The 24,529-nt window shown below is 41.4% G+C and overlaps 2 protein-coding genes across 6 annotated transcripts in view; one reads left to right on the top strand and one right to left on the bottom strand.

Moving 5' to 3' along the window:
• nln (neurolysin (metallopeptidase M3 family)) overlaps window positions 1-5,483 on the bottom strand; it is a 13,167-nt gene extending 7,684 nt beyond the window's left edge. For 2 of the 4 annotated variants that reach the window (XM_035946582.2, XM_035946583.2), the window contains exons 1-6: window positions 5,349-5,473; window positions 3,321-3,571; window positions 2,297-2,445; window positions 1,804-1,908; window positions 1,375-1,477; window positions 1,122-1,282 (exon numbers count right to left, since the gene is read on the bottom strand). In XM_035946582.2, coding sequence (XP_035802475.1) covers window positions 1,122-1,282; window positions 1,375-1,477; window positions 1,804-1,908; window positions 2,297-2,445; window positions 3,321-3,571; window positions 5,349-5,458 — 879 coding nt within the window. In that variant the 5' untranslated portion in view covers window positions 5,459-5,473. Of the gene's footprint in view, window positions 1-1,121; window positions 1,283-1,374; window positions 1,478-1,803; window positions 1,909-2,296; window positions 2,446-3,320; window positions 3,572-5,292 lie in introns of all 4 variants that reach the window. The other 2 variants (XM_023266659.3, XM_023266656.3) reach the window with 2 other exon arrangements.
• Window positions 5,395-24,529, top strand: sgtb (small glutamine rich tetratricopeptide repeat co-chaperone beta). Of its 2 annotated transcripts, none has more exons than XM_023266660.3 (12): window positions 5,395-5,531; window positions 7,778-7,890; window positions 8,233-8,336; window positions 9,136-9,211; window positions 11,293-11,392; window positions 11,609-11,713; window positions 11,804-11,942; window positions 17,731-17,793; window positions 18,286-18,323; window positions 18,430-18,513; window positions 22,203-22,323; window positions 23,682-24,529. In XM_023266660.3, exons 2-11 carry the CDS (start codon window positions 7,791-7,793, stop codon window positions 22,312-22,314), a joined length of 921 nt encoding a protein of 306 aa, XP_023122428.2. In that variant the 5' UTR covers window positions 5,395-5,531; window positions 7,778-7,790; the 3' UTR covers window positions 22,315-22,323; window positions 23,682-24,529. The 2 variants fall into 2 exon arrangements, with proteins under 2 accessions (XP_023122428.2, XP_035802478.2); XM_035946585.2 differs by having other exon boundaries at window positions 5,417-5,531; window positions 7,775-7,890.

Genomic DNA, 24,529 nt, shown 5'->3' with positions numbered 1-24,529 from the left:
CCAGAAGAAACCTCCGGCAGAACCAGGCTCAGGCAGGCCAGCTATCTGCTTCAACCAGTTAGGGCGAAAGAAGAGACAAAAGGATGACAAACGAGGATAGCGTGACAGGCCACTCCTTGATCAGCAGCTTTGTCAGAAATACAATAGCAGAGCAACATGCAGCTCTGTTAACAATACTGTGGAGGCACACAAACTCAATGATGTCATTAACAACAACAATATATGCTATAAATGGTGTGAGTAGCTTTCAATGCAATGCGAGGTCACTGCAGTTATTACTGTGCTGAGGAATCCAACATATGCAGTTTGTCACCTGCAGCTTTTTTTTAAATCTGACAGTTCACTGTGGCTGCACCCTTTTATACCATCACTACTCATATTATCACAGACTGCTGTTCACGCTAACCTCAGTAACAGATCCATTGTATTCCACACAATAAAATCCACATTTTGCCAGCTGAATGATTGAATGTGCAGCAGCAGCATGAAATGTTTCATGTGTATTAGCCGTAACTTAATACAGCTCTGAGAAGACTGTAGGAGAATGAATATTTAACACTGAAGCTGATACTTTTGAAATAAAATTATAGAATTGTTGGTTTACAATCTTTCTTGTTTACTGTGAATCCCCTGAGGGTGTAAAGGTGATCTGAATATAACACATCAATTCTAGATTCATGAAATAATGCACAGCATGCTAACACAATGAACTGCTATTTGCAATAAAACCTTAACCAAGGATAGTATTAAAAATAGTGTTTACAGTGATTATGACTTCATATCATATCATAACAGCACTATTTTTCCAGATAGGACTACAGGTCAAGTCAACTGTTATTTATCAATCACATTTAAAACAAGAAATGTTGACCCAAAGTGCTTTCCAAGGTGCAACAATACTATCCAACAAGTTTAAACATTGGGTTAAACTCTACAATATTACATTTTTAGACATGTTTACCTACGTGGGCTTAATTCTAAGTTTAAAATGTATGGAAAACCCAGTGAACCCAATGAATGCTGACAACAGCAGGTGTAAATACATCATCTGTTGAGCAACAGGGACATGAATAATGGTTGCCAGTATAGGACACACAGATTCATCATCAGACTCCAGTTACCTCTTTACACCTGCTGTGAAAAGCTGTTTCCATCTTCCTCCTGGTTTCAGGATTGTGACACCTCTTCATCAGGGGGTAGTAATGAGGATATTCCAGTGTCACCTTATACCGTCCTTCTGCTGTCTTATCCAGCCCATTCAGATAGCTATCAGCTAGCCCACCTTAAAAAGAAGAGGGCATAAGTGAAAACAGCTAAAACATATTTATACTATCAGACAGTCCATCAGAGATAGTTTAATGCAAATGGGCTTACCCAGTTCTCGCTCAGAAAAAACAAGAAACGTATTGTCCTCATTCAGATTCTTGTTAAACTCTATGGAGAGCTCGCTGATGAGCTTAGAAGTTCGTTTTATCTCCTTGTATGAGAGAAAGGGACATAGAAAGAAAGCCATGGAGGAAAGTCAAGTGTGATTTTCATTATGTAGCACGATTAGTCAAGAATTATAGGTAGCAATCCAAAGACAGGCACTCACTAGCTCACCAAAAATCATACATTTAATCTGTAAATGCACAAACTAACATTAGACAAGGAAGATTCTATTTTGATCCTACTTTTTGCCCCCAATTATGAAAGACTGAGAAAACCGATATCTATAATAAAACCCTTTAACTGTTTGCATGGAAGTTATAATTTGATGCTAGATGATTGCAGTGTTAATAATGAGATGACACATTGCATTACCTCTTGTATATCTTTTGACAGGTGCAATCCTTTCCTCTGGCCCAGTGTAACCTGTCTGTCTACGAACCTCTTTTCTTCAGGTGAAAGGTCCTCCTGGAGCTTCTCCTGTCAAAACAAACAAACCATCCAGGCCATTTTGCTAAATTTATTCACCTGTTGATGCTGCATGTCAGCCAGCATTGCATGAAACCACATACGGCACTGGCTACCACTGATTAGATGAGATTAAATTTCTTGCCCAGGCTAAATAAGGACCTGTGGTGGGGTTAGATGAGGGCACAGTATCCTGGATCTTAATATAAAATGCTTTAGTCCAGCACATATATCATCTGCTGCTCTCTGGCTGGCATAAAATGTGAAAATAATATATCAGTGGCATTGCTGCTGTGATAAATGCATCTAATACTCACACATTAGACTTTTGTGATTAAGGTTACGTTAACACATCAATACCTTAGTGGACCTGAGGCCTTTAATGTGACACGAGGTGTACCTGCAAGGCAGTAATGCGTTTGAACACATCTTCCCGCATGCTTATCTCCACGTCAAACTCAGACAGCTTCTTGTCTGCCTCTGTGCTCGCTGACCGAACCTCCTTAGAAGGACAAACATACTGGGGGAAGTCCAGAACGTGACGAGATGCTGAGAGAACAGAGCAAACACACAGAGGCAGCAGTTAAAGTTACAATGATTTGTACAATATAGGACAGTTTCTACAGAAAATATACACTTTGTCCAACAATCCTTTGAAAAACTATAAAAATCGATGAATCTTTAAGTGTTTCTGATTTTTGACACTATCTGTGATGCTTAGCCACAAGCCCATGAGTTCGACAGACTTAAATATTTAAAAACAGATCACAAATATGTAGTTTTATTGTTAAAATGGCAATTTGTAATTTCCTCTAACAACTGGCTACTGAAGGTTTTAGCAAAGTTGGGTCAGATGTGACTAAATGGTGCATTTGTGTGGGACTATTTTCAGCTTAGGATGAATACACATTTGTTACTCAGGTGGAAATTTAAGGAATCAATCGTTTAAGGAATTGACTACAAATACTGTGATCATGGAGCTGCACCTGATGAATCAAGTTATAGATTGCAAAAAACTAACTAATTTGTACTAGTTTTGGCCTCTCAAATGTGTTGATTTTCTGGTCGAACAAAACAAGGTGCAACCTTGGCGTCTGAGAGTTTATGATGCTCATTTGATTCGGTTTACCATTTTCTAACATTTTATAGATGAATAACTGCATTAAATCACCAATTAATCAAGCATGTAATCAACAGATGAAGCAACAATGAAATTCATCACCAGCTGAAGTAAATTATAATAACATCCACTGCACCAATGGGGATCACTAAAATATTTTTTATAGGTTTTGGACAACAGTGCAGCTCTGTGGCACACATGTACAGACAGTTATTGTTGTTGCCAATTATTGCATTGTTGGGTTTGGTCTTTTGATGGAATTGTGAACAAGAAGAATACAGCAGACTTCTCCTTTAGGACTTACATGCATAATCCAGCTTGGCATTGGCCAAGGCTGCCAGGGTGTTTTCAACTGAGACATTTTCTATGTTTAGAGCTCCAATGTCATCATAGACCTTCTTTATTCTGGCGATCAGGCTCTCTGTCATGGTCCTGATCTCATCTGGAGACAGGTCCCACCTCAGGGTGTTCCTCTTATTTTCCACCTGAGAGCAGTCTCTGGCCGATACCACTGACCCACTCTGGATAGTCATTCTCAGGAGGGGTTTAAAGACCCTGTAAGAAAATTGGACATTCTACTCAAGCTTCTTATGTTGAAGTTTAGTGATATGTACTGGTGGTAGACGCTTTGTCAACATTAAGAACCTTGTCAGAACGTTCATTAGTTTTGCTTAAATGCATTACACACAAGCTGCCATTAAAGCACACAAGGAAAATACAAGGTTCACTGACTAATACAGGACAGGGACAACTTTCCAAACAAATTAATGACGGTCTCAGAGTGTCACTTTTTACCACAGAGTCGCAGGATTCCTTTACTGTGACCTCCTGACCTTCTCCTCGTAACACCTCAAACTTTCTACTGAATAATGGACTAAACCTTAAATTAAGGAACTCTAACATCACCGGAACGTCCCCAAAATCTGAACTAAACTACCCCCGACACTCATCCTACATGTTCAGCTTTGAAGAAAATACAATGGAATCATATAAAACACAGGGTGACTTTTGTCCTAAGTATAACAAAAGTCTTGTTTTTCTTATTGTTAAATTTTTTATTCTTAGGTATATTAGTCGTTTGCTATAATGTAGAATGAAATAACACAGTTAGGTTTAATAGTTCATGCTTTATCTCACATTGGTTCTCTCTTTGTTCTTAGTGCAGAAGTTTGGACGGAAAAGGGCTTTGGGTACATATCTTCCTAGGTGTGTCTAGTAGAAGGACAGGCTGCACAGTGAAGATCTGGAGTGATGATTTCAGGTAGGATGAGGTACTTAAACTTGATTTTAACAATATCGCCCTTGCTCTCCCTTTGGCTGCCGTGCAGGTCTACCAAGGTGCGCTAGTCTGAAGCCACCTTGGTCTTGTCACCTTAGCAGACCTGTACCCACAGACCTGCCTGGTGGAGGCTACAGCTGGTGATTTTCCTTGTGGGACTGACTTCGTGGTCCAAAAACACACACAACCTTTTGTCCTCCACCACTGCCACGTAAACCACATAGTCCTGGCCGTCTGATCCAACAGCTGATGGACGTGACGCCTGTGCTGGGTCCAATGACACCCAGTTCAGGTCAGTCACTGGGAGCCTTAACTTCAGCCTGATCACCCTACATGCTCCTTCACTTTTAACTGCTTTTGTCACTTAATGTGTATCAAGTGGAAATTTATGTGTGTGCATTTATTTACTTGTGTGTGGAGTTTTTTATTGTGGTGTTAACTTTAAAATTATTACCTATATGCCTTGATAAACAGACTTAAGTGGTTAGATCCAAATTAAACCCTTTTCTTCCTGGCCATTACTAAAAATGGGTCATTAAAAGTGATCAATAATAATTTATATAGACCTAAATTGAACACTTTCCGTGATAACCTCTCAGCTTTGCCACTCAAATCCAAGTTTAAGAGAATATTACTGTATATTTCAAATTAAAACCGGACTATTCTACTGGAACAGGTGCTAATGCAAACACTGGCAGTAAATTCTACAAGGTCACACATGAAACGTGCCCAGGATTTTTGTCCATGTTAAGCGGTGACCCTTCCCCACGTACTAATCAGTGTAGAGTTTCATGGGCTTACAAAACAAGTTCGTAAAAGCGTGCAGAGTAACTGTCAGGCAGCTCGCAGCCAAACGTGGAAGCAGCAGGTGCGCAGGAGCTGGGAAATGTCATTATTAACAGTGTAACGCAACACAGCAAAAAACACAAAGTTTGATGTGAACAGCTCAAACACACAAACAGCTCAGCAGGGTTGTGACGTTGATAGTGAAAAGTACCTGCAAACCACAACTCTCAGCGCGCACATGCCGGCGGTTTCATGCGCAAAACACACTTTCTTCGCCTCTTACTGTAGCTGGATCCCAGCAGAAGCAGCAGCAACACCAGCGTCTGGATCTCGCTCCCTCCTCTCGCATATGAAAACCTTCCGCTGTCACCGCGCATGCGCACAGGATGCGCTCAATCCGACACGAGCCCTCATGACGCGGCGGCAGCAGACAGCTGGATCAGAGCGCAGGTAGGTGGGCGGGGAGGGGGGGACACCGAATAGCATCCTTAGACACTATGTTATTTATAATTTGGCTTCGTGCTGTGTGCAGGAATCCGAGGCTGACCTGTGTCGCCTCTCCTGCCGCTGTTTTCCTGCCTTCTGCTTGAGGATGGTGGTTAGTTTTAGCCAGCATCTCTCATCAGGCTGCACAGTGCGCGAGTTCCGGGCGATCAGGCTTATTGCAGGCTTTTTAAAAACACCTGCCAGCGTCATCTGCTCGAATTAGCTCTCGTGCATTGCATTTTTGATTAAAATCTGAATGCAGAATGGTGAATCCAAACAGTTCTTTGATAGTGTATTACATCACAGCTCCTGCATCACTGCATCTACGTGTGTCAACACACAGTGAGGGAGGAGTAGCAGCGGAGGCAGGAGCCCCAAATGAACATAACAACGCATGGCGTCAGCACGTGACAGAAATATGAGGCAATGTTTGTGTCTGCAAATCATTTTACCCCCACAGAGTCACATCACAGTAAATATTGTGGCCTGTTTCTCTCTGCCCCAGCTGCTCTGATTGTTTGGGGCTAAATCTGTCACACAGAGAAAGAAGAAGCTGCAGCAGTCGCCGACCTTTTTTAATGCTCGTTTGTTTTGTTAGAAACAAGAATAGTTTTGCGTTGCTTTGCTTTTTCTCGTGAGTTGTCTTGGAAACAAGAGCTGCATGCATCCTTTCTACTTGTGGTTGTAAGAGATGCTGATATGCTGAGATTAACCTTTTACAGGGCTAATTTGCAGTTTTAAGACCACATTTTAATAGTATTTTTTAAAACCTTTACTTTCTTACTTTAATTTCAGAGTAATGTGAGAACATGCAAAAAAAACTAATGCAAATTTTAACACAAAAATAATTTTTTAAAAATCTGAAAATATGCTGAGACCTTACATGACATTTAGATAATTAGGTCTGCAACGAAACCGTTGTTTTTACTGTATATAATAGAATAATAATAATATGTTGATTGTTTTCTTGATTAATCGATTATTTTTTTATGAAAAATGCGGATTAATATTTTCCAAAGCCCATTATGATAAACATCTTGTTTTGTCCACAACCCAAAGATATTCAGTTCATCGTCATAGAAGTTGAAGAAATCCGAAAAATCTCATATTTAGGAAATTAGATTTAGAGAATTCCAGCTTTTTCTCTTAAAAATATGTGGCAAGTCATTTAACTGTTGAAGTCACTTAATTGTTGCTGCAGTGTTCTCCTAAGTTAATATTGTACATGGTAATTCAGATACCTCAACAAATGCGGTTAATAACAGTTTAAAAAAAAAGTCTATTTTCATGCACGGAATTTGGGACTGTTTGAACTATGAGAACATTTAACAAACCATTACAACTCCCACTAGACACTGAAAACTGTACAAAACAAATGCACAAGTAATGAGTTATGATAACATGATAAACGCATGAATCACAAGCACTGAATATGGGTTATCTAAATATGCTTTTTGCTATGAGTAATGGAGTAAAAATTCTCTAAATAATGTGTATATGGTTTTTGTTGTTGTGGATTGACTTCTACTCATTTAGGTTTACATATTTAATGTTATACATAAATACTGAGTGTTCTACATTCTTAGGAAACATTATAAATATATGTTGGTCACCATTATGAAATGATGAAGATGAGTTTGTAGGATTTGTTAGTGGTTTATTAGTTGATTCACAGATACTTCATATATTTTTTTCCAGTTTCTGTTGCCAGATTCACTGAAAAGCAGCAGATAGAAATGGGCGTGCATATGACCATATCTCTCTGAAAGTAGAACTGCAGCTGCTCCAGTAGAAATATGAAGCATATTTTTATTGAACAGTCTTGTTATATTTAAAAACAGAGGTTAGCTCTGATTTATTCCATCCTTTTGTTGTTTTGTAGTGCAGCACAGTGGAAAATGGTTGAAGCAAATCCAAAAATATCTACTGTAGCAGGTGTCAGTTGAGAAATCAGGGAGGGACATATTTAATCACACAATATGTGAACAACCTGTGTAGAAATGAAGGTGGAAAGAAAAACTGTAGTTGTGCTGTGCCAGAAATGTGATGGTGAATTTATAACTTAATTTGTTTTTGTTAAGGGCAGAGTCTGTTAGTTCTGCATTGTTTAAACGTGTGGTTTTAACATTTATAATGAACCAAATGAATTAATAATACATTCGTCACCGTGTGGGTGTCTCTCTGTTTGCTTCGACAACTGTGCCCAGCAGTTTCTAGGTAAAAATGGCCGTGGAGAAGCGCCTGGCATTCTCTATTGTGCAGTTCCTACGAGATCAAACACATTGCGGTTCTTTGAATTCTGATGAGCAGGAGAGCCTTGAAGGTAGGTCGACTCGCTGTGCACTTATACTTTAGGAACCGTCTTTACAAATATAGGCCACTCTGCTCTGTCCTGTACATTTCAGAATGAACTGATGTGTAATGCAGATTTGTTTTTACTTTTCACAAGGGAATAAACGGCAGCTTTCATCCTCAAAACAAATAGCAAGTGACTATAAATTAGGGTCTGATAAGCAGAATGTGACAGGACAGGGCAGCTTAAATTTTTGTCTCTAAATGTGCAGCCAAGTTCTGACTCACCATGATAAAGCTGTTAACTCTTAGACCTGTTCCTTAGCTCTTATCTTAAATTGTTCGGTCATATTTCACTGATTCTCCACTACAGTTGCGATACAGTGCTTGGAGACCACCTTCAAGATCAGCTCCAGTGACTGCCATCTTGCAGTGCCACAGCCACTTACGGAGATATTCCTCAATTCCCTCCTCAAGGTGGGTTCTGTACGCTACATTGGAGCAATATTACATAAAAGTATATACAGCACCTTTAAAAACTACTCACCCCACCCCCTTGGAAGTTTTCTACTTTCATTGCTTATAGCCAATATAATTTACCTTTCATGTCATAGTGAAAACAGTTTTTTTGCAGAATAATGTCTGTTAATTGAAAACCTAAAATGTAAAATAAGTGATTGCAGAAGCATTCACCCCCTTTAAAGTGACTAATTCAACCTAGGTGCCGCCATTTGGTGCTAGAAGCCACAATTATTGAAATAGAGATCATCTGAGTGCAATGAAGCATGGTGGTGAATACATTTCATATTTTTAATTAAATCACATTACTTTGTAGAAATCTGTTTTTACTTTTAGATAAAAGAGTCTTTTTTTGTAAATTCTTGTCAGAAAAGCCAAATTAAACTGACCACGATTCAATGCTGAAAAGCAATTAAAGTGGAAAACTAAATACTTCATATAAGCACTGTAAGTAAGACTTTGCATGAACATTTTATAATTATGTAGAGTACACAGGAACTTTTCAACTTAGCTTATACAACACTGGGGCACGCAGCCTGTAGATACTAGTCAAATAAAGGTGAAAACATTGTAATGACTATAATCTATTAAGGTGTGCCAGTGCATGTTCACTCACTGGCTCTGGTTTCTTGGCACAGCTAACTAGAAGGGCCTAATGGCTGATGTTATTAATTACTCCACTGCTTTTCGTTGAGTCAGGCCAAAATGTCCTCTGTCACTGTTAATTTGATGACTCTCCTGTTTTGCAACTGCATAGAATGACAACCTGACCCTACCAGAGACCTCCCCGTCTCCTGAAGACATTGAACGAGCAGAGCAGCTTAAGAATGAAGGTAATATTACAACGCCAAATTTGAACTCTTTTCCTCCCTCTGTAGCATCCTTAATAGCCGATTGTAATCTTTTTGGTACCTCAGCTTGTGCAAAATCCTTAATATAGCAAGCTCCTTCAGTATATCTGTTTTGATGGGGAACTTAAGAAAATAATATGTATATATAGAATAATTTAATGTGCCTCAAAGAGTAATCAGTTCAGTGGGATGTATTAAATCCTTTTACTGCTCATCTGCTGTGAAGTGTTGATATCAGTGCAACCTGTTAGACTCAGCTGAAGCACCATCCTTACATGCCCTCAGTTTCAGTTTCCCTGTCCTCATGTGCCTGTGACCTAAAACAGTGATATGATCTGAATGAGGAGTAACACATTTTTATGGTAAATCCAGGTCAGAACATGAACAGAAAGATCAGAAACACTGGCAGAGATGTAGTATAGAAAGACTCTCCAATGAAAGAATCCTAAATAGAAGTGTACAGGAGAATTCTGTAATGCAAGATGCAATGGTGGCTGCACAGTGTGTCAGTGGTTAGCACTGTTGCCTTGCAGCTAGAATATCTCCGGTTTGCATCCTGGCCTTCCTGGGATCTTTCTGCATGGAGTTTGCATGTTCTCCCTGTGCATGCGTGGGCTTTCTCTGGGTTCTTCGGCTTCCTCCCACAGTCCAAAAACATGCTCAGGTTAATTGATCATTCTAAATTGTCTGTTGGTGTGAATGTGAGTGTGCTTGTTTGTCTTTCTGTGTAGCTCAGTGATAGACTGGTGACCAGTCCAGGATGTCCCCTGCCTTCACCCTAAGTCAGCTGGGATATACTATAGCCCCCCATGACCCTGATGAGGATAAAGCAGTGTATAGATAATGGATGGATGGAAGATGCAGTGGTTTTATGACACATGTCCTCTTCCTAACCCCAAAAAGCCAATCACTGTTTTATACCAGCAAACTGGGGAACATCCAGACAATTATTGCATCTTGCAGACATTGCAGTTGTCAACAGTGCAATGTCAAATGTGATGTCATGAAACTATGTGCATAAAGAGTGGAGCTATGAGCTGTGGGAATAAACCTTATTTTGGAACAAAGTTACCAAACTTTTTCAATAGATTTTTATCAAATTTACTTGTGATTGTATACATACCATTTTTTCTGTCCCGGCAAGCATTGAAGTTACAGTTATGGATCATAACTGGCCCATTCATTTAGACAGGATTCTAGTCTTGTTAGCCTGAAATGACTGCCTGGAGGCGTCACCATGCTGGCTGCTGAGCAGTGAGATTTGCCTATAAGGACTTAGATGCTGCCAGCTACGTCATACCTAATACAGTGATACATAATACAGCTATAGCTGTATTTTTTTAAGTTTCAAAAAGCCATAGTGACTTCAAAGAGAACTGATGCCTTGATAGAAAAAGTGGAAGCAGATACCTGACAGATACTTCTGCATATTTCTTATAAACAAGAAATAGCAAGATAGGAAGTAAAGGGATCAAAACTTGGTTACAGTTGCAGTAATTTATAGATTAGTCAATTAACAGAAAATTATAATATTCCAGTATTTTGATGCTGATTAGTAGTTTTAGTAATTTTTTTAATAGGACATACATAACACTTGCTGATTCCAGCTTCTCAAGTGTGAAGATTTGCTGCTGTTCTTTCTATACACGGCAGCCAATAGAATATCTTTGCTGTGTTGGTCAAATAAAACATGCATTTTGGATATTTCTGCTCAAGTTGTGGGAAAATATAAGACATATTTCATAGGAAAGAATATTAACAAATTAATCAAGAGAGTAGTCAGGAGATTCAGGAGCTTAATCGGTAATGAAAAGAACTGTGAGTTGCAGCCCTTTAGGGAATTGATAGCAACAGTGTCGACCTTTACCATATGTTCAAATGTATATCAACAACTGCCTATCACGCTCAACTTGAATTTTGTCCATTTTTTAAAAGATCTGCAGATCCTGGTCTTGCCAGGCATCTGTCCAAAATCTAAAAAGCAGAGTGTTATCTTTGGCCTGGTGCTGTAGCAACAGTCTTTCTGTATATACTCTGTGAACAACTCAATATTTTATCTTCAGGTAACAATCACATGAAGGAGGAGAACTACATATGTGCGGTGGAGTGCTACACAAAGGCCATCGATCTGGACCTAAGAAATGCTGTGTACTACTGCAACAGGTATTTACAACAGCGAGCAGGATGACTTTTTCTGCTTCTGTTGTGGTTCACAGATTTTTATTCAACAGCAGATAAAGCATGGCACACACAGAGCTGAGCAGAAATAGCCTGTGATGTCAGGCTGGCATGATGTAATGTTTGAACTGGACAAGACAGTGCTTTGACTCTCTTCCTTTTCATTATGTGTCTGAACGCAGTGAATCTAACACTTTGCAGGGCTGCAGCTCACAGTAAACTGGGGAATTACACTGAGGCAACTGGGGACTGTGAGAGAGCCATTGGGATTGATCCCACGTACAGCAAAGCATATGGGAGGATGGGGTGAGGTCGATGTTATTTAAACATTTTTAACACACTTTTGCTTGCTCCATAATCATGAATGTTTTGTGTCCCTTTCCCTTGTGGCTTTAGTTTGGCTTTGACAGCTATGAACAAGTATCCAGAGGCAATTTCCTACTTCAAGAAAGCTTTGGTATTAGACCCTGAGAATGACACTTACAAATCCAATCTGAAGATTGCAGAGCAGAAGCAGAAAGAAGCAACCAGCCCAGTAAGTACATAAAAAGATATAATTGCTTGTAGCCCTTATGTAGTACGCATATATTCAATTAAGGCTCATGTAAACCACTTTCAGACATGCAGTTCTTTCTGTTAATCTGACGGCATGTGAACGAGTCGGCTTCTCGTGTGACTGATCACCTTGGTCACTTTTCCATAAAAGCTGCTGCAGTAGTCTTACCAGGTCGGACCCAGTAACATTCCCACATCATCAACAAAGCTCACGTCTGAACTTCATGCAGTCATTTTAACATATAGGGAATTAGCGATGGCTTTGTCCACATTTCAGCACCAATATTGATCCAAACACATCAAAGTAAAAGACATAGTTTGCTGTCGAGGTCACAAAACACATTTCTCACTCACTTTGCACGGAAAATTTCACATCTATTACAAACCAAAATGTTCATCAAAAGAAAACTTTCCTGTGATGACAGAGACTATAACAGGTCAGATTAAAGGGACTCTTCAATAGCAAATGTAGCAAAATGCTAACAGGAGCTGAAGTTTAGTTTGTTGCTTCCAGCTGTTTGTAGGAATCTTTCCTCTGAGTTAATTAAATACCTGTGTTGTAATGTGAAAAACGTTAAGATGTGTTGTTGGTCATACGTGTAATGTAGGGGTGTATCCACAAGGCGGCAGTGTGAAGCCAGAGTGACATATTAAAAAAGTGATCTCCGGTGGTTGTCTGCTCTTGTTGTTCATGGAGACCTCTGCCCTGTAACATGTATTGTGCATACGTCCGCATGGACTCTTTGGTATCGAGTAGGTTCTAGATAAAACACCGATAAAACGTGAGCAGTGTGTCGCGTGCTTTCTTTCACGTGGTAAAGTTACCACATATTTTTGGCGACGAGGTGAACTTTTTTTTCGGACGTGTCTGCCGGTTTGTTTCGTTGTTAGCTTAGCTAGTCGACAGTGTGCTAGCCAGCTAGGCGGCTACGGATGAGCAGCGGTACTGACTCGGAGGGAGCACCGCACGGAAACGACGCGGCAAAGGAGTTTCGCGAGGAGATGAGTCCTCGGGTCCAGATGGCTACGTTCGGGACTATCGGTGAATTTGTAGAGGAAAACGAAGATTGGACGGAGTATGAGGAGAGGTTGGGACACTTTTTCCTTGCTAATGGGATTACGGAAGAGGCAAAGAAGCGCTCTATTCTCCAGAGTGTGTGTGGGGCGAAGAAGTACAGGCTCGTAAGGAACTTGGCCACGCCACGGAAACCGGGGGAGATCCCGTATTCAGAACTTGTCCAACTCGTGAGTAACCACCACAACCCCAAGCCCTCAGTGATAGTCCAGCGGTTTAAATTTCACAGTCATTTTAGGAAGCCTGGACAGTCTATAGCTAACTTTGTGGCTGAGCTTCGACAGTTGTCAGAGCATTGCGACTTTGGGACAGTATTAGATGATATGCTCCGCGACAGGCTGGTGTGCGGAATAAACAACGATGCCCCACCTTTGTTTTTCAAAAAAGCCCTGGAAATTTCCCAAGGTATGGAGATGGCTGCAAACAATGCCAAAGACATTCAGAAAGGACATGGAGGATCACAGATGGCACAAGTGCACCAGATATGGAGGGAGTCTGGTAAAGAAGCTATTAAAGGCACAAAACGAGTGGAATGTTTTCGGTGTGGAGGACCACACTTTGCAAATGACTGTAAATTTAAAGATGCTGTCTGCCATGCATGTAATAAAAAGGGACATTTAGCTAAAAAGTGCAGGAGCTCAAAGGGGAAAGGCAAACCAACATGAGCAAAAGCCCAACAGGCTGACACACACCACCTCAAGGAGGAGGACATTGATGCTGTGTGTGCCTATAATATGTTTGGAGTTGAGGCAGAGGATGATGAGATGGAATACACACTGCCAGAGCCCTATTATGCCACAGTCACAGTCAGTGGGCAGGACATTAAGTTTGAGATTGATTCTGGAGCCACAGTATCAGTTATCAGTGAGGAAACCTGTAAGCAGACATGGCAGTCTGACCTACCACCCATTCACCCATCAAAGCTCAGGCTCAGACCTTACACAGGGCAGCCCATCCCACATATAGGAGTGCTCTTTGTGGACATTGCAGCTGAAGGTCAGAGAGCAAGAGCAAGGCTGGTGGTTGCTAAAGGTTCTAGACCTAGTCTTTTGGGCCTGGATTGGCTCCGCAAAATCAGACTGAACTAGCATGACATAAAGTATGCTACTGAGCCTACTTCAACTGAAACCATTCTGCAGAAGTACAGTGATGTTTTCAGAGATGAGTTGGGGATGCTTAAAGGGGTTACAGTGAAACTGCATGTTGACCCTGAGGCTCCACCACGTTTTTATAAGCCCAGACCTGTGCCATATGCCATGAAAGGCAAGGTTGAGGAGGAGCTTGAACGCCTGCAGCAACTGGACATCATTGAGCCAGTCCAGTTCTCCAGGTGGGCAGCTCCTATTGTCCCTGTGCTAAAGGAGGACAAGACGGCAAGGATTTCTGGTGATTATAAGCTGACTGTAAACCAGGTCTCTAAGCTAGCAGAGTACCCATTGCCGAGGGTGGAGGACCTGCTTGCAACTCGCAGGGGGCAAACGTTTCACAAAACTCGACATGAGCCAGGCCTACCAACAGCTGGTCCTAGATGAGGATTCAAAGGAGTATGTTACCATCAACACTCACAAGGGCCTTTTCAAATACAACCGTTTGGTTTTTGGAGTGGCATCAAGCGCTGCCATTTTCCAAAGAACAATGGACACTTTGTTGCAGGGGATTCCGCAGGTGGCAGTGTACCTGGATGATATTTTGGTCACGGGGGCCACAGAGGCAGAGCATCTCGCTAACCTGGAACAGGTGCTCAAGAGGCTCTCAGAGGCAGGACTCCAACTGAAACGGGGCAAGTGTGTGTTCATGGCTTCGAGCGTGACTTACCTGAGGCACAAAATCACAGCTGAGGGACTGTGTCCAGTGGAAGGCAAAGTCAGGGCCATTAAGGAGGCCCCAAGTCCCAAGAGCCTCCAGGAACTTCATTCATTTCTGGGAATGGTCAACTATTATGGCAAGTTTTTGCCTGACCTCTCAAAGGTCTTGGCCCCATTGTACAAACTGCTTCGACACGACACAAAGTGGAAGTGGGATCAGGAGCAGGAAGCAGCTTTTAAGGAAGTTAAGGAGCTCCTCCACTCTGACAGACTTCTGGTTCATTTCTACCCTGAGAAAGACATTTCGCTGTCATGTGACGCCTCTCCCTATGGAGTCGGGGCAGTCTTGTCGCATGTGATGGAGGACGGTTCGGAGAGACCCATTGGTTTTGCTTCAAGGACCCTGACTGCAGTGGAGAAGGGTTACTCGCAGTTAGACAAAGAAGGTCTAGCGGTTGTGTTTGCAGTGAAGCGCTTTCACCAATACCTCTACGGCAGGCCATTTTCGATTGTTACAGATCATGAACCACTGCTGAGCCTGTTCAGTGAGATTAAGTGCATTCCACCACTAGCTTCAGCCAGACTACAGCGCTGGGCCCTAACTCTATCAGCTTACCAGTACACCATATTGTACAGGGCAGGTAAGGATAATGCAAATGCTGATGCGTTGAGTCGGTTGCCTTTGCCGGAGGCCCCGTCTGCTACACATATACCTCCAGAGACTGTGTTTTCCTTAGAAAGACTTGTAGACATGCCCATAACAGCAACTCAGATCAGACACTGGACTGAGAGGGACCCAGTCCTCTCCAGAGTCAAAACACTCCTTTTGCAGGGCTGGCCAAATGCCGTGGAAGGGGAGGAGCTGCGGCCATATGCTAAACGTAAAACAGAACTGAGTTTACAGGATGGTTGCATTTTTTGGGGGTCAAGAGTTGTTGTACCACTCCTGGGCGTAATCAGATTGTGGATGAAATACATGAGACACACCCTGGAATGTCTAGGATGAAAAGTCTAGCAAGGTCCTATGTCTGGTGGCCAAACATGGATGAGGATCTGGAGCACAAAGTGAGGTCATGTACACAGTGTCAAATTCATCAGAACATGCCGCCACCAGCCCCTTTACATCCATGGGAGTGGCCTGACTGCCCCTGGTCCAGATTACATTTGGACTTTGCTGGTCCCTTTCTGGGACAAATGTTGATGATAATGGATAGATGCTCATATCATGAATAACATCACAGCCACCTCCACCATAGACAAACTCAGACAGGTGTTTGCAGTCCATGGTTTACCTGACAGCCTAGTCACAGATAATGGACCGACATTCACAAGTGAGCTGTTCGCTGAATTTATGCAACAGAATGGCATTCATCACATTAGGATGGCTCCTTTTCACCCAGCTTCGAATGGTTTGGCAGAGCGGGCTGTGCAGACTGTAAAAGAAGGACTGAAGCGGATGACAGGAGATTCTCTGAGCATGAGGCTCTCTCGTTTCTTGTTCAAATACCGCCTCACACCACAGACAACGACTGCACGCACTCCAGCTGAAATGCTGATGGGACGCAGGCCTAAGTCAAGGTTGGACCTGCTGCGCCCAGACATGAAGGCACGAGTGAAGGAGAAGCAGATAAACCAGAAAAACAGACATGATCATCGTGCACGGGAGAGACTGTTGAAACCTGGTGACCGTGTCTATGTGAGGAATTTCAGCAGTAATAACACTCTGTTATGGCTGCCTGGGGTTGTCCTGAGACAAAGTGGTCCAGTCTCCTATGTTGTTAAATTGGCAGATGGACGTGTGTTTCGCAGGCATCAAGATCATGTGCGCTTGCGCCATGACACAGACTCTGAAGTGGGCAGCTTCACAGAGTGACCTTGGTTGGGACAGTCCACTGTAGGAGAGTGTTCCCCAGTGACAGTGCAGGAAAGAGAACCCCAGGAAGGGTTAGTGGTTCCCTCTGATGAAGTGGGACGTCCTCACACAAGTCCACTAACACCAGGCTCCCCCAACCCACCATCACCCATGGTATTGTCTAAGTCACCCGAGGTGCTGCGCAGGTCACAACGCACTCGCAGGCCTCCAGAAAGACTGACTGTTTGATTTGACATTTATGGTTGGTTAAAGTAAACTGTCCCATGTTGTTAAAGTGTTTTACTGGCAAAATGTGGTTGAAAAAAAAAGGTGCTTTAAGTTCACAGATAAGTGGGTGACCTAAGTCTCCATTGTTAATAATTTGTGTTACTCTACTTGGGGAGGCATTGAAGCTTAAAGGGGGAAATGTTGTAATGTGAAAAACGTTAAGATGTGTTGAGTTGGTCATACATGTAATGTAGGGGTGTATCCACAAGGCGGCAGTGTGAAGCCAGAGTGACATATTAAGAAAGTGACCTCCGGTGGCTGTCTGCTCTTGTTGTTCATGAAGACCTCTGCCCTGCAACATGTATTATGCATACGTCTGCATGGACTCTTTGTTATCGAGTAGGTTCTAGATAAAACACCGATAAAACGTGAGCAATGTGTCACGTGCTTTCTTTCACGTGGTAAAGTTACCACAACCTGCAGCAACAGTTGCTGCATTTACGCATGTGGATCAACAGCAGCAACTTCATGGATGACTAATTACTATTAATTACAAATAATCCCCACATTTGTTGCACATCAGATTTGGTGTATTTTTTTATGCTTCATGTCACTGGATGTACTGCCAAACCTTGTCTACATGACAAATATTGTGTATGTGAATGAAGTCATGGGGGGTATTAACATAAAAGTGGCCTATGTATGAATGACAAAATGCCAGCAGTGTTACATATCCCGTGTTTGAAAAGGGCTTTGGAGTGATTACCTGGCCATGTTTGTTTTTGACCTCTGTGAATGTGTTCCACAGATAGCAGCTGGATTAGGATTTGACATGGCGAGTTTAATCAACAACCCTGCCTTCATCAGCATGGTAAGAGCATCCATCCTGATACGTGCACTGCACATAAAAAACCTGCTGAAGGTTTCACTGGCTGTTTAATAGGCTCAATCTGCCATTCAGGATCCTTACCACTGATCCTTGAGACAGGTGTTTTATGCATGTTTTGTCTCTGATATTTTTCCCTAATTAATCCCATGAGTGACAGTTAGCCCATTAACCAACCAAAGTTACTGTCGAGTGGAAACGACCTTGTCTGGGCGTGGGGAATCTCGACTCGTTATACGATGACACATGGGAACGTTTGACAGGCCAAGAACGCTTCTCCAAGCATGCAAGAGTTTTATTGCAGCAGCAATGCCAAGACACATCTAAACCTGATAGCTACGTGTGTGCATTCAGGTGCCATCGCATTAGATAATAGATTACTATTCTTACAGAGTCGCCAGTGCCATCAGAAATACATTCTGGTTGTAATTCATTTTTGAGAGACACAGTGAATTTCAGCTTCATTTTTGTTTACAGGCTGCAAGTGTTATGCAGAACCAGCAAGTACAACAGCTGTAAGTATAATGTGTGTTTGATTACATTTGTTTCAGCTTTCAGGTGCGATGTAAAGTTTTAAACTGAGTCTCAGCACACACTAACTTATTGCTGCTGTGTGGTCAGTATGTCAGGAATGATGTCTAATGCAGTTGGAGGTCCAGCAGCAGGAGTTGGAGGACTGTCAGACATTTCCAGCTTGATTGAAGCGTAAGTACAATGAACTTAGAACTAAAAGAGTTGCTTGATTACACCCTTATTTATTTTAGAGACTTTGATTTGAACTAAACTTCCAACCTTCACAGAAGTAGAAGACAATGAAAAGCAACAGATTCTATTAGGAGAGGGACACACACAATATGTGACTGCATGTGTCGAGCTGAGGGACAAATAATTAAAACATCACTGAATATGATAATTATCTCGACATACACATGTGGACAAAATTGTTGGTACCCCTCGGTTAATGAAAGAAAAATCCACAATGGGCACAGAAATAATTTGAATCTGACAAAAATAATAATAAATAAAAATTATATGAAAATTAACCAATGAAAATCAGACATTGCTTTTGAACCGTGGTTTAACAGAATTATTTTAATAAATAAAATCATGACAAAAATGATGGTACCCTTAACTTAGTATTTTGTTGCACAACCTTTTGAGGCAATCACTGCAATCAAACCATTTGTGTAACTGTCAGTGAGACTTCTTCACCTCTCAGCAGGTATTCTGGTCCACTCCTCATCAGCAGACTGCTCCAGTTGTCTCAGGTTTAAAGGGTTCCTTCTCCAGACGGCATGTTTCAGCTCCTTCCACAGATGTTCAATAGGATTTAGATCAGGGCTCATAGAAGGTCACTTCAGAATAGTCCAATGTTTTCCTCTTAGCCATTCTTGGCTGTTTTTAGCTGTGTGTTTTGGGTCATTATCCTGTTACAAGACCCATGACCTGCGACTGAGACCAAGCTTTCTGACACTGGGCAGCACATTTCTCTCTAGAATACCTTGATAGTCATGAGATTTCATTGTACCCTGCACAGATTCAAGACACCCTGTGCCAGATGCAGCAAAGCAGCGCCAGAACATAACAGATCCTCCTCCATGTTTCACAGTAGGGACAGTGTTCTTTTCTTGATATGCTTCATTTTTGCGTCTGTGAACATAGAGCTGATTTGCCAAAAAAGTTCCAGTTTTGTCTGGTCTGTCCATAGGACATTCTCCCAGAAGCTTTGTAGCTTGTCAACATGCAGTTTGGCAAATTCCAGTCTGGCTTTTTTATGATATGTTTTCAACAATGGTGTCTTCCTTGGTCGTCTCCCATGAAGTCCACTTTGGCTCAAACAGCGACGGATGGTGTGATCTGACACTGATGTACCTTGACCTTGGAGTTCACCTTTAATGTCTTTAGAGGTTGTTCTGGGCTCTTTTGTTACCATTCCTATTATCCGTCTCTTCCATTTGTCATCAATTTTCCTCCTGCAGCCACATCCAGGGAGGTTGGCTACAGTCCCATGGATCTTACATTTCTGAATAATATGTGCAACTGTAGTCACAGGAACATCAAGCTGCTTGGAGATGGTCTTATAGCCTTTACCTTTAACATGCTTGTCTATAATTTTCTTTCTAATCTCCTGAGACAACTCTCTCCTTGGCTTCCTCTGGTCTATGTTTAGTGTGGTACACACCATGTCACCAAACAGTACAGTGCCTACTTGTAACCCTATAAATAGGCCGACTGACTGATTACAAGTTTGTAGACACCTGTGATGCTAATTTGAGGACACACCTTGATTGAACATGTCCCTATTGGTCACATTATTTTCTGTCTTTTCTAGGGGTACCATCATTTTTGTCCAGGCCTGTTTCATGACTTTATTTTTTAAAATAATTCTGTTGAACCACAGTTCAAAAGCAATTCTGATTTTCATTGGTTAATTTTCATAGAATTTTTATTTATTATTACTTTTGTCAGATTCAAATTATTTCTGTGACCATTGTGGGTTTTACTTTCATTACCCGAGGGGTACCAACAATTTTGTCCACGTGTGTAACCTGTCATGCATATCATTTTCTGTATTCCACTTGTATGTTTGTATATTTGCATTTAAACTGATAGATGAAGACAGATATTTAAACACTTAGATAGCTTTCCCACATCTGCATTGTAAATATGAAGCTACAAACACCAAAGTGTGTTTTACATATGGATATGTGCCAGATATTTCTTGGATGGACATTGTCTTTCCCCCATCCATGGATTTAACAAAAAACATATAACACGTTAATTTGTGACATTTGGCGAGGGTTTCAGTGACTTTTGTTATCTTTGGGCAGAGCTGGGCTGGCTGCTTTCTGCTCTGTGTTTCTAGCTGTTGTGTCAGCTGGTAGTAGTATACTGATTATTAGTGATCAAGGAGAGCAACATTTGGAGCCAATTTACATTTGCAGAAAAAGTGACAATCTCCTCCAGTACAAAGCTTTAATAAAAGGCCCGTATTTGTGTTTTACATACACCGATCAGCCACAACATTATGACCATTGATCGGTGAAGTGAATTACATCGATCATCTTGTTGTAGTGCAACGTTCTGCTGGGAAACCTTGAGTTCCGACATTCATGTGGATGTTTGACATGTATCATCCACCTAAACATTACAAGTCAAGCAACCCCCCACCCCCATTGCAACAGCAGTCCTCGATGACAGTTTCCATCCTCAGCAGGACAATGCACCCCGACACACGGCAAAAACTGCTCAGGAGTGACCCGGGGAACACAACAGAGCTAAAGTGTTCACCCGGGTTCCACACTCCCCAGATCCAAATCTTATTGAGCATCTGTGGAATGTGCTAGGATCAGCCTGATCTAGGTAGGTCCCACCCTGCAACCCACAGGACCCACAGAATTCACTGCCACCATCTCAGTGCCACAGGACATCCCCAGAGGTCCTGTGTCTGTGCCCCACTGGGTCAGAGGAGTTTTAGAAGCATAAAGGAAGCCAACACATTTTTAGGCAGGTGGTCATAATGTTTTGCCTGATTGGTGTATGTTTAACTGAAAGAGAAGCTTTCAGCACATATCCTTCAGGACTGGCTATTACTTGTGACATATAACCAATCACATCATGCTGTAGGCGGGACATAGTCTGACACCACAGAGTAACTGTCAGCTGCAATCAGAGTCAAAGTCTCATGATTTTATATTTATACATTTTTTCCAGAATATGTTAACAAAAACAGTAAAAAAAAAAAAAAAAAAAACAACTATGCATATAAGTGGAAAAGTGATAAATAATAATTAGTCAACCCCCAGTACTGAAGTACTTGTCTAACTTTTGGCAAGAGAGCAACAAAGTAGTGACTTTCCCAATAAATATTCCTTTAACCATGAATATTATACAGTATTCCTGAATCAATGTTATATCGCAAAGTTGTATCAATATTGTGTGTATTTGATCTCTATTGTTCTCTATTGTGGCTCAAAGCCAGTTTGTGATGTTAGAGTACATCTTTGCAGATACTGCAGAGGAAGTCCTTCCTCTCATTCATCCAGGACACAGGCTGTGTTTAATTACTGTCTAAACCGATGTGATAGTTTAACATTACAGAGCCCCTAAAAGACACACACTATACAGTGTGAGTAACAGTGCCTTTTTGATAATATTTTATGCTTAGAAATGGAGCATGAGAAGCTTTTTTGTTTTTTCTGGTTTGGTATCAACTTGTACCTGTACAGCAAATGTCCACAATATGAAGAGATAAGATGCTACCTAATGCCTCACATGGAGTTCTTTTACTGTATATTAAAAACTGAGCTATTCCTCATCTTGCTTTGTGAAAGCTATTGTTCTGCTGGAAATAAATTCAGCAGGTAAACAGAGTTATCTCACTTCTCTGTCAGAGGACAACAGTTTGCCCAGCAGATCCAGCAGCAGAACCCAGAGCTGATTGAGCAGTTAAGGAACCACATCCGGAGTCGTTCCTTCAGCGGCAGCGCCGAGGAGCACTCATGATCTATTCAGGTATATTTATATCTAAAACCAAAGCGTGAGCTACACTTGTAAAGACGGTGTATATCATCACGATCATCACAAGTGGCTACAGCCGCAGACGTCTCTCAGCCAGTTGAAATGCAACCTCTCTGATACACTCATTAGACTCTGCCAGAAACACAACAGTGGGAAAATCTAAGGATCTGAGTACAGATCTGAAGAAGTAAATCATCGACTTGACAAGTAGGGAAAGCCACTTGGAGCCATTTCGAAGATGTTTCAGATGCCAAAATCATCTGTGCAAACAACTGTAAAAGTATAAAGTGCATAGTAGAGTTGTGTCACTGCCACAATCAGAAAAGGAAATTTATGTGGTTGCATGAAACTATTTGGCTACAGTGACCATAAATATGTTTGGAGGAGAGAAGGTGAGCTGTAACCCCAAGAACACCAAACCTACAGTCAAGCACGGTGGCGATAGTATCATGCTAGAGCCGTTTTGGTGCCAGTGGAGCTGGTGCTTTACACAAAGTAAATGGAATAATAAGGAAGGAGGATTACCTCCACATTCTTCAGGAAAACCTAAAATCATCAGCGAGAAGGTTTGGTCTTATATGCAGCTGGGTGTTCCAAGAGTGCAGTGAACCCCAACATGCTTAAAAAGTGATGAGAAATAATTACATCAGGCTGGAATTAAGGTTCTGGTCTCCCCAGAGTCCCGAGTTAAACCCCATAAAGAACCTGTGGGCCGTGATGAAGAAGCAAGTCTGTCTGAAAGCCAGCAAACGTAGTTTAACTGCACTAATTCTGTCAGGAGGAGAGGTCAAATATACAACCAGAAGCTTGTGGATGGCTACCAAAAGCAGCAAATTGAGGTGGAAATAGCCAAAGCACATTTAACCAAATTAATAGAATTATTGCATGTATATTTTTGACCTAGTAGATTCTAATTTATGCAATTCAAAGAACTAAAATACGGAATTCTTTTTGGGGGGAAAAAATACGTGTTTCCACCATTTTATCATTGAAAATTAAGAATTGTAGGAGTCTTTGGAAAGATAGCGGTGATATACATGGTTTTTACAAGTGTATGTAAACTCTGTGTTTCCCTTGAGGTCATGTGTTCTCCAGCTACTTTTGCTATCCCCCACCCTCCTCAACCCCACTCTCACCCAACTGGTTGAGGCAGTTGGTCACCTTCCCTGGGTTTTTTTTTTGTTCCTTCCCACCATCATAGGGAATCCAAAGGCAACTTAGGATTGTTGGTTTTCTTGTGCTGTGAGATGACATGTTGGGAATCTGCGCTACATAAATAAAATTAAATTGAACTGACTATGTATATCACTGTAATATACTTGTGTAATTGAAATGCAATGTTTTTCTTTCAGCCTCACGTTTTTTTTCCCAAGGAAGGGCAACCATATGGCGCGATTACAATCTCTACACCCATTTCTTAAAGTCAAATCCCCGGCAAAGCTGGAATGAAGAGACAAGGATGGGGTTGAAGGCACTTTACTGTGACTAAAGGCTCTGGAGTGGAGAGATGAAGGCCTGGAGACTGGACCATGAAACGAAGTATCCCACACATCTAGGGCAAAACTCATCATAAAAAAGAGCCAAGAATGCATTCAGCCTACTGACAGAACATGAGTCAGTGCTTTCTTCAGAGCTTTTACATTCTGCAGAGATCGTGTTTTATATGTGCTGAAACTACTGCCCTCCTCGTGTTATAAGTTTAAGGATCCTTCTGTCTCGTCTTGATGAATAGAGAGGGTGAGGGAGGAATGTACTTTTACAGCATTGCAGGGAACATCTCCACTTTTTCTCATACAAACACACACACACTGGACATCTGGACAGGTTTGTTTATAATGCATCCTGTTTAATATTATTTTTGTAGAAGAACTCTAACTGTACTTGTTTATTGGGTGATAAAGACCATTCAGTCCTTGAACACACATCACTGCTTTTTAATCCTTTTGATTAAGACAACTGTGTAATTGCATAGCAGTGTTTGCAGCCTGCATTAAGTTGTTACGGCACTTTAGCAAAAATAAATGTCGCCCCTTTAAGCCTACTTAATTGCTCATTATCCAGTAATAACATATTCAAATTGTTCATTTTGCATGCTCTTAAATCTGGTATTTGAGATCAGATGCTTTATGGAAACAAATAGGTATGCTAGGGCAGCACATTGTTTTGTCTAAAACATATGAATAAATGTCTTGAAATTGAA

Source organism: Amphiprion ocellaris, chromosome 17, assembly GCF_022539595.1.
Source record: "Amphiprion ocellaris isolate individual 3 ecotype Okinawa chromosome 17, ASM2253959v1, whole genome shotgun sequence".
NCBI lineage: Eukaryota > Metazoa > Chordata > Actinopteri > Pomacentridae > Amphiprion > Amphiprion ocellaris.
This window is presented reverse-complemented; position numbering and strand designations above follow the sequence as displayed.